The 10,238-nt window shown below is 45.8% G+C and overlaps 1 protein-coding gene across 4 annotated transcripts in view; it reads right to left on the reverse strand.

Moving 5' to 3' along the window:
- The window catches only part of AARS1 (alanyl-tRNA synthetase 1), a 32,008-nt gene extending 26,124 nt beyond the window's left edge, over window positions 1–5,884 (reverse strand). Inside the window, exons 1-5 of one of the 4 annotated variants that reach the window (XM_058155602.1) lie at window positions 5,800–5,884; window positions 5,657–5,725; window positions 3,037–3,199; window positions 2,201–2,389; window positions 687–832 (exon numbers count right to left, since the gene is read on the reverse strand). In XM_058155602.1, coding sequence (XP_058011585.1) covers window positions 687–832; window positions 2,201–2,389; window positions 3,037–3,177 — 476 coding nt within the window. In that variant the 5' untranslated portion in view covers window positions 3,178–3,199; window positions 5,657–5,725; window positions 5,800–5,884. Of the gene's footprint in view, window positions 1–686; window positions 833–2,200; window positions 2,390–3,036; window positions 3,200–5,647; window positions 5,749–5,799 lie in introns of all 4 variants that reach the window. The other 3 variants (XM_058155603.1, XM_058155605.1, XM_058155604.1) reach the window with 3 other exon arrangements.
- Between the last annotated feature and the right edge of the window lie 4,354 nt (window positions 5,885–10,238).

Below are 10,238 nucleotides of genomic sequence, written 5' to 3' on the forward strand. Positions count from 1 at the left end.
ACAGTTTAAGAAGCACTGCACTAAAGTAAACTCTTAATTCAAAGGTATCAACAAACCTGCAATTTGTTAAATTTATTCCCAGTTTCTTTTTTTTTCTTTTTGGAAAAAGTTATTTTTTTCCCCTTATAAACATATCTTAAATGTACAGTTTCTTATCTAACATACATATTTTCTTTTAACTTTCATACTAATTCATCCTAGACAATTTAAGCATATTTGGGTTGCTCTTCTACCATTTCATCTCCCTTGTTTTACAACAGTCCTTCTTCTCCCTCTCCTCTCTTTCCTTTCTTCCATCTACTCTTCTACTTTCTTCTTTCCTCTTCTCCTTCTCTCCTTCCCCTTCCTTTCCCCCACGCCTCCCTTCTTCCCCACTTCTAACCTTCTCTCCTACTCATTTCCCCTCTCTTTCTTCCTCTCCTTTTCCCTTTCTTCTTTCTCTCTCTCTCTCTCCTTCCTCTCTTCAGTTTATTTTTTTCTTAGTGCACAAGAGTTTTTTGCATGATGCAAAGAAAGGGGAAATTTAAGGCACAGATTAGGGTTTGGAAAGACCCTAATCTTTCTTGGAAAGGTGATCTCTCTTATACCTCCTGGCCTGGTCTTTAACCCTCTTGGCTTCTTTTGGGAGGGATTGGGGTTGCTTTCTGACAGTTCAGGAAGAATTTCCTGGGTAACCCCCAACTCACCCGAGATCCAGCCAGATTTGTTTGCAATCTAAGTCAGGCTCCAAGCCGGCTGCTTCGTTGCCACCAAAATAAGTCACATAGAGCCTTTCGATGGGGATGCCAAATTCTTTGGTGAGCAGGTCCAGAGCAAGCTTGCAAGCCAGTTCCTGAGCGGACAGTGAAAAACATGGCCGTGAAGGTCTTGCCAGACAGAATGATCACCTGCCGCCTTTCTTTTCACATTTCGCCTTTTTCTAAATGCGGCAATAACAAACACCAAGCCATCATAGACAGGTAGCCCTTCCAGTTATGCCCACAATCAGGAGCAGAATATCCACTGCCAAGCAAGGCAGTTGACAAGTGAGCCATACCTGATTTTATGACCTTTATTGCCATGGTTGTTAAGCAAATCACCGCGGTGAATTGCACGGTCGTTAAATGAATCCAGCTTCCTCCGTTGACTTTGCCTGTCAGAAGCCAGCTGGGAAAGTCGCAAATAGCGATCACGTGACTCCGAGATGCGACAACCCCTGTAAATACCCGCCAGTTGCCAAACCTCCCCCCCCCCGAATTTTGATCATGTGATCATACGGATACCGCAATACTAAGCATAAGGACCATCGTCAAGTCACTGTTTTCAGTGCCGTTGTAAGCTTGAACGGGGTTGCTGAACAAATGGCTCTAAGTCAAAACCGATTGTACTATGGAGCTGGCAACGGAGTCGGACAGAGATGAGGCTGAGGTGAGGCCAGGGTCATTGGGAAGTGAGGTGTGGACTCTAGAGCCTGACAGTAGTGAGGCAGAGGAACAGGAGGAGCCTGTTCCTAATGCACGCATGGGAAGACCTGCCAGAAGACAAGAGCAGCTCAAGCAGAGAGGATGACTCAGGAGTAGGGCCAAGAGATGATTGGCCCCTCCCATAAGGCTTAAAACAGACCAGTACCGGCGTTTCAGCTTTGCCAGAAAACAACATTGTAGCTGTGTCTTCTGCTCCATCTTCTGCTTCGTGTACGTCTTTGTTTTTGTGGCTTCCGGACGTTTACCAGGAAGAACCTTTGGCAGTTTGCCTAATTGGACTAACGTTTGTGAGATAACTGAGGAATTTGTGTTGGGAGGCATTTGTTTTACTTTGAGTTGAACGACGCTGGGAATGAGGTAATTCCCAGTTGTTCGAATAAAGTTTGTTTTTCCACAGACTAAGTTTATTACTACCTATTTGGGCCTGGGTCACAACACGCGCCTTCTGGGCATGCACTGGGCCTCAAAAACATGGCTAAATAGGATAGCATTATGTCCCGGCGGATGGGCGGGCCCATCCTACCCGCCACTACCAGTTCACTCGAACTGGTGTGAACCGGCAGAATACTAGCTCTGGCTCTCCTCGATTTACGCAAGAGAATTCCCAAACTTATTTGAAGAGGCCACAGATGCAACTATTCTGTGTGCAACAAGCAAAAGTAAGCCCCCCGCCAAACCCAACCCACCCTATGTCGTATCCCCAAATTGAGTGCTTCCTTGCTATGCTCCCGCCGTACCTTGAAGTAATCGCCAAAAGACCAGGAGCCCAGCATCTCAAAGAAAGTGTGATGATACACATCCTTGCCCACGTCATCTAAGTCGTTGTGTTTGCCGCCAGCTCGAATGCATTTCTGGGTGTTGACGGCTCGTGTCAGCTTGGCCATGGGATGAGAAGGGTCGATTGTGTTGAGGAAGATCGGCTTGAACTGGGATAACAAAGAAGAAAACAATTCTCAGCTCTGGAGTTGCGTGCAAAATAGGCCGAGAACTTTTAACAAATTTTTTAAACATGAGCTGCGGTGGCGCAGCGGTTAGAGTGCAAGCGACTTCTCCTGACTGCCAGCTGCCTGCGATTCGGCAGATCGAATCTCAACCAGGCTCAAGGTTGACTCAGCCTTCCATCCTTCCGAGGTGGGTAAAATGAGGACCCAGATTGTTGGGGGCAAGAGGCTGACTCTGTAAACAGCTTAGAAAGGGCTGTAAAGCACTGTAAAGCGGTATATCAGTCTAAGTGCTATTGCTATTCCTTCCTTCCTTCTTCCTTCTCTCCTTCGGTGGTAGAATAGTTAGGATGCAGTATTACAAGCTAACTCTGCCCACTGCCAAGAGTTCGATTCCAACAGGTTCAAGGTTGATTCAGTCTTCCATCCTTCCAAGACGGGTAAAATGAGGACCCAGATGGTTGGGGGCGATATGCTGACTCTGTAAACCGCTTAGAGAGGGCTGTAAAAGCACTGTGAAGCGATATATAAGTGCTATTGCTTTTTTTTTTTTTTGCCGGCCCCAAATTCCTGAAATTATGAGAAAGAGAGTACAATTCCCTCTGCTTTGTAAAGCATCTATTATCACTGACCTGGTTCATGCCAGCATTGGCAAAGAGGAGGGTAGGGTCATCCAGAGGGATGGTAGCCGAGGAGTGTACGTAAGTGTGCCGGTTGTCCACAAAGAAATTGATGAAGCGTTGACGGATCTCACTGGCTGTCAGGGTCTCCATGGCGAGATCTCTGCTCAGCACTCTGGTGCAAGAGAGGTGGGAAAAAGACACGCCAGATTTGAAAAAAGTAAGGAAAAGTTACAAAAAGGCAGTCCCACCTTAAGGCATGAAACCCAACAGGGTTGTTTTTGTGGAGAAAATAGGATGAGGAAGGAGCATTCGAGATACAGGTATGCCTTGACTTACAACCACAACTGAGCCCAACGTTTACGTTGTTAAGTGAGGCATACGAGAAGTAAATTTTGCCCCATTTTGCAATCTTTCTCGTTCGCAGTTGTTAAGTGAATCACTGCAGTTGATAAATTAGTAACCTGGTTTAAGCGAATCTGGCTTTCCCCCGTTGTCTTTGCTTGTGAGGAGGTCACAAAAGGGGATCATGTGACCCGGCAACACCGCAAGTCATAAATATGAGTCGTGGAGTGGGGAGGGAATGGAGATTTTGCAGTATCCTTCCCCTGCCATGCCCACCAAGCCACGCCTACAGAATTGGTGGTAAAAAAATTTGGTATCACCACTGTCTTCTCATAGTTCCCATCACCAATCTCTTTCCATTTATGACTGTATGACTATAACTTGTTGCTGGCAATCCTTATGATTTATATTGATATATTGACCATCAATTGTGTTATAAATGTTGTACCTTGATGAACGTATCTTTTCTTTTATGTACACTGAGAGCATATGCACCGAGACAAATTCCTTGTGTGTCCAATCACACTTGGCCAATAAAAATTCTATTCTATTCTATTCTATTCTATTCTATTCTATTCTATTCTATTCTATTCTATTCTATTCTATTCTATTCTATTCTATTCTTTAACATATAGCTGTCAGTCAACAATTGAGGATTTATTTCCCCCCATAACATACCAAATATTACTCCTTCAGAAGAGATGCTACCCCCTTAAAGTGCTATTTGCAAACCACAATGGCTAAGTCCCTGAGAGGGGCTAAGAAGAAATCATGTTGCTTCTACCCCTCTCTCTCATTTATCTTTTTTTCTTTTGGCAGGTGACGTGATTAGAAGTTAGATAGGTAAGAAAGAAAGAAAGAGTTTCGTAACGAAGAGTGACATGATTAAAAGCTAGAATAAGTGATTGAAATAAGGGAAATATTAATGTATACCTTTTTATCTTATAAAATGAAACTAATGAGAAAATGTGGAATAATTGAATAATGATAGACTGCAATCGAACATAGATGTGTATTATTAGAAACACACAAGTTGATTGAGTGTAACAATTATGTTTAATCTGATTAATTTCATTTGTATTGGAATGCATGGCGCCCAGCTGGCTCACTGTTCCCCGCATTGATTTGGCATTTTGATAAAAATATAAAAAAATTTGGAAAAAGAAGAAGAAACAACCATATTACAACTTTAGGATAAGGGGTGCGCAATGGGCCTTTGACCCACGGCTGCAGTGCCGCTGGCCATAAATCAAATTCACCTTGGACACCCAGGGTTGGATTCCCAAAGGTGCGCTTTTTTTTTTCTTCTTTTCCTCCAAAAAAGCAAACTGGACTTTCTTGTTTTTGTTTTTTTTCCTTTGATAACGTTTCTCTTCTCATCCAAAAGAAGCTTCTTCCCTTTTAACTTTTAATGGTCCTTGAGTGGCTCAGACTGCTAAGACAGTCTGTTATTAATTTTTATTTATTTATTTATTTTATTTTTATTTGCATTTATATCCTGCCCTTCTCCGAAGACTCAGGGCGGCTTACACTATGTCAAGCAATAGTCTTCATCCATTTGTATATTATATACAAAGTCAACTTTTATTGCCCCCAACAATCTGGGTCCTCATTTTACCTACCTTATAAAGGATGGAAGGCTGAGTCAACCTTGGGCCTGGTGGGGCTTGAACCTGCAGTAATTGCAAGCAGCTGCTGTTAATAACAGACTGTCTTACCAGTCTGAGCCACAGAGGCTCAGACTGCAACAGCAGCCGCTTGCAATTACTGCAGGTTCAAGCCCCACCAGGCCCAAGGTTGACTCAGCCTTCCATCCTTTATAAGGTAGGTAAAATGAGGACCCAGATTGTTGGGGGCAATAAGTTGACTTTGTATATAATATACAAATGGATGAAGACTATTGCTTAACACATTGTAAGCCGCCCTGAGTCTTCAGAGAAGGGCGGGATATAAATGCAAATAAAAATAAAATAAAATAAAAAAAATAAAATAAAACTGACCCGCTGGGGTAATGGAAAGATTTATACCCTTGGTAGTCATCTGTTTGTTGACAACTCAAGTCTTTCCATTCCCCACCGGTCAGTTAGAACGGGAGAAGCTCCTTTGGGATGAGAAGCGAAACGTTTTCAAAGGGGGTGGGGGAAAAAAAAACAAACCCCAAGAAAGTCCAATTCATCTTTTGGAAAAGAAAAAAAAAAGCACACTTTTGGGACAACCGTGATCTGGGATGACTGAGAAGCTCTGCAGACACACGGTGGGAAACCGCACAAACACATACCCAGCCTACCTTGCAGGGCTGTTGTGCAGGAGGGGAGGAGGGAACCACGGAGGAGGAGGAGGACGCCGCCTTTTGCGCCTGGAAAACAGACACAAGAGATGCTGGAGTGGCACAAACGCATTTAATTTATCGCTTTCCGTTCAATAACCTACCTGGCTTCTTCCGCCGCTCCCCCAACCCGCGATGTCGCTTTCCAGCAGCTGCGGCGGCGCTTTCGCTACGAAGCCGAGCCGGGGGGTGGGTGGGTGGGAGGCGGACCTTTCTTTAGCTCGCACGTCCTATTGGCCTAGAGGCTGAAAGGACGGGTGGCGATTGGCCCAAAGCCTTGTCTATCAATCTTAAAAAGGGGCCGAGTCACAAGCATGCCGAGATTGAGGATTTGGGCCGGCTGATGCAATGGCTGCGAAACCATGGAGGTCACGTGGCCTCCCAGCAAAAAGGGCACGAAGGCGGCAAGGGGGCCGCCATTAAGGGAAGAGACTGGGGAGGCGTGGAAGGAAAGATCTAAATACAGGGAATGGTTCATAATTCGAGATGGGTTGGGTAGGATAATGTATAACGATCACGTCGTTAAAATACACTGTTCTTGGTTTGTTGGTTTGTTTTTTAAATGTGAAAACAAGTCCTCTGAATATTTTGCAGAACCCATCTCTTTTTCTTTTTTTCTTTTTTTTTTTTTTTAAAAAAAAGAAAATTAAATTAAATGACCAAAGGAAGGGAATCTTGCACCGTGCATCTACTCGAGTTTTCAAACATTTTCTGCAACGTCAGTAAAAACGAGATAAATTTTTGCTTCCTGGAACATTCTGCTCTGTGGAATGTGAATTTATTATTTATTATTTTGTATAGGGGTCTGTCTGTGTTGAAGACCCTTTTTCTTTTATGTACACTTTCCTTTCTTTTCCTTTCCTTTCCTTTCCTTTCCATTTATTTATTTATTTATTTATTTATTTATTTATTTATTTATTTATTTATTTTCTTTCTTTCTTTCTTTCTTTCTTTCTTTCTTTCTTTCTTTCTTTCTTTCGTTTTACGTACACTGAGAGCGTATGCACCAAGACAAATTCCTTGTCTGTCCAATCACACTTGGCCAATAAAAAAAAAAATCTATTTTATTATATTCTTGAAGCATGGTGAAAACAGCACCCCAATTGCATAAAATAAGAAAAAAGTACAATAGAAATACAATATGATTCTTGACGAATGTATCTTCTCTTTCTATGTACACTGAGAGCATATGCACCGAAGACGAATTCCTTGTGTGTCCAATCACACTTGGCCAATAAAGAATTCGATCTATCTAAAGAAAGAAATGAATCCCGAGTGATAATAATCAGCTCTGAAGATCACACAAACATTGAATGTATGTTTAACTAAAACTGCTGTGAAGTAGCATGTTGTACACAAAAAAATTAAGGATCCCAAATCCAGAATGTGGGGGCCCAGATAATCAGCTAAATGAGCCAGAATTATGTAAGCAAGGATGCCCAATCGTGTAGTCAAGTCAGGAAGTATCATTCCACCCCTCATGTTTCCTCTCATAAACACTAGATGTTATGTATCTTTAAATATTTTGGCGGGAAACAAGCACGTTGCTGATTGGTTGAAGCCGCCGGTTAAACAGTATATAAAGGGTTGTTTTTCCCCAGCTTGGTCGCTGGGTTCACCATATATTAAAGAGCTGTTGTCACTACCCTGGTCTCCAGCCTCGTTACTTCCCGAACTTAACACTGGCGACGAAGGTGGGATCTCGAGGCTAAGGAGCACCAGAACCGAGCTGAAGCACGAAAGAACCGAACCCAGCAAACACAGGGCAGAAAAGCGGAGATGGCCAGTTACACTCCGCCCGCACCGTTTGACCCGGCTAGAGAGAAATGGGGAACGTATATGACCCGTTTCGAAAGCTTTCTAGAAGCCAACGAACTGCAAGGAGTTCCAGACAACCGCAAAAGGGCATACTTCTTGAGCCACTGCGGTCCCGAGGTCATCGACATCGCGGAAGCCCTGGCAGAGCCAACGCCGATACAATCGGTATCGTGGCAAACTCTGCAAACCCTGCTAAAAAACCATTTCGCGCCAACGCCGTCCAAATACGTGCGGCGTTTTGAATTTGGAGAGCGCCGACAGCTAGAGGGCGAATCCATCGGCGACTACATGGCCGCCCTGCGGAAAGCCTCCAAAGACTGTGGGTACCGAGACCTGGACGAGGTGCTGCTGGAGCAACTCATCAGGGGGGTCCGAGACATGCGATTGCGGAGGCGGCTGCTATCGAAAAGCAATCTGACGCTGGCAAACGCCCTGGATGAAGCCAGAGCGCATGAAATGTCCACCCAAGCGGCGGAGACCCTGCAAAAGCCTCTCACACCAAAGGCGAGCACAAAGTCAACCCCGGTGCACCAAGAAGAGATCCAGACCGAATCCGACGGAGAGGATGAGGAAGGGGTCTGCCGAACCGAGAAACGCGGAAAAGAGGACCGGGACGAATGCAGAAGTTGCGGAGGTCAACACCAGCGCCAACGCTGCAAGTTTAAGGACGCAACATGTCGGCGGTGCGAGAAGAAAGGGCACCTAGCTCAAGTCTGTCAAGCTCCCCAACCTTCCCGCCGAAAATTCAAATCGGCCAATCAGGGCGCGGGATCGGCAAGGCGACCCGCGATTGGCTCAAGCAAAAAAGGCGCGGATTCAAACCAAACGACTGTGGTCATAGGCCGCGCCTCAACACGAGTGGAGAAGAAGATCTTCACCAAACCCAAAATAGAAGGAGTACGGTGCCGACTCGAAGTGGACACCGGGTCAGCAATCACCATCATGTCCTGGGACACTTTGGCGAAGTCACTGCCATCAGTCGCGAAGCGCCACCTGCAAACACAACGGCTACGAGTCCACGACTACCAAGGGAATCGAATCCCTGTTCGAGGGACCACCTCTGTCCGAGTCGAGTACGGACCACACAAGAAGACCCTGCCCATCACGATCGTCGAAGGAACCCTGCCTAGTTTGTTGGGACTAGACTGGTTTCGTGCACTGGGCATGGGCGTGACTGGCATCTACAGAAGTGACTGTAACCTGAAAGACATACTCATGAATGAGTTCGAAGATGTCTTCAAGGACTGCCTGGGCAAGTACAAGGGGACCCCTATTTCCTTCAACTTAGACCCCCAGGTAGCCCCCATTAGGTTAAAGGCAAGGAGAGTCCCTTTTGCCCTCAAACCTAAAATTGACAAGGAGCTAGATAAGCTCATAAATCAGGGGATTTTGGTGCCAGTCGATCACGCAAAGTGGGAGACGCCAATCGTCACCCCAGTAAAACCAGATGGGTCAATTAGAATCTGCGCTGACTACAAGGCGACGCTAAACAAAGCCTTACAGAAAAGCGCTTACCCGGTTCCCGTGGTGCAACACTTGCTGCACTCTTTGGGGCAAGGGCAAGTCTTTGCAAAGTTAGACTTGGCCCAAGCCTACCAGCAACTGCCCGTAGACGCCAACACAGCCGAAGCCCAAACGATTGTAACTCACAGAGGTGCATTCAAGTGTACCCGATTACAATTTGGGGTGAGTGTGGCACCGGGGCTGTTCCAAAACTTAATGGAACGACTTCTGCAAGGGCTCCCAGGGGTAGTTCCCTACTTCGATGATGTATTGATATCAGCCGAAAACGTAGAGGAATTGGGGGAGCGTCTGAGAAAGGTTCTGGGCATTTTCCGGTCAGCCGGACTAAAGGTTAAAGTGAACAAATGCCAGATAGGGGTAGAATCCGCCGAATTCTTGGGGTACCGTATAGACAAGAAAGGAATTCACCCCACTGAGAGCAAGGTCAAGGCAATCAGAAAGGCTCCAGCGCCCAAAAACAAAACAGAGCTACAGGCATTCCTGGGGCTAGTGAATTTTTACGCGGTTTTTTTAAAAAACAAAGCGACCGTTGCTGAACCGCTGCATAAGCTTCTAGGGAAAAATACTGTTTGGTCTTGGGGAAAGTCGGAAAGTAGGGCTTTCGAAGCAGTAAAAAACCTGCTCTCGAGCGATAGCCTGCTCATCCAATATCATAGCTCATTGCCCTTAGTGCTGGTTTGCGATGCCTCCCCTTACGGGGTGGGGGCTGTGCTCAGCCACAGACTTCCAAACGGCACAGAAGCCCCTATAGCCTTCTACTCCAGAACGATGTCCTCCACAGAGAGGAACTATAGCCAGTTAGATAAGGAAGCGCTAGCAATTGTGTCAGGGGTAAAAAAATTTCACGAATATGTTTTTGGGTGAGACTTTGAAATTGTGACTGACCACAGACCGCTGTTAGGAATACTGGCAGGCGACCGCCCAACGCCTGTGGCACTTTCGCCACGATTGACCCGATGGACTATTTTCTTAGCCGCTTATTCCTACAAGCTGCAGCATCGACCGGGAAAAGAAGTGGGGCATGCGGACGCGTTAAGCAGATGCCCACTGCCAGGGGCGATCGAAGACCCCACTCCGGGGACGCCCATCCTGCTGATTGACTCTTTGGACTCTGGCCCAGTCACATCTAAGGAAGTGGCTCGGCATCATACCGGGACATTATGCTAAGGACTGTACTCGGTTGGGTACAAGAGGGTGGCCG

Source organism: Ahaetulla prasina, chromosome 12 (genome assembly GCF_028640845.1).
Source record: "Ahaetulla prasina isolate Xishuangbanna chromosome 12, ASM2864084v1, whole genome shotgun sequence".
NCBI classification, from domain to species: domain Eukaryota; kingdom Metazoa; phylum Chordata; class Lepidosauria; order Squamata; family Colubridae; genus Ahaetulla; species Ahaetulla prasina.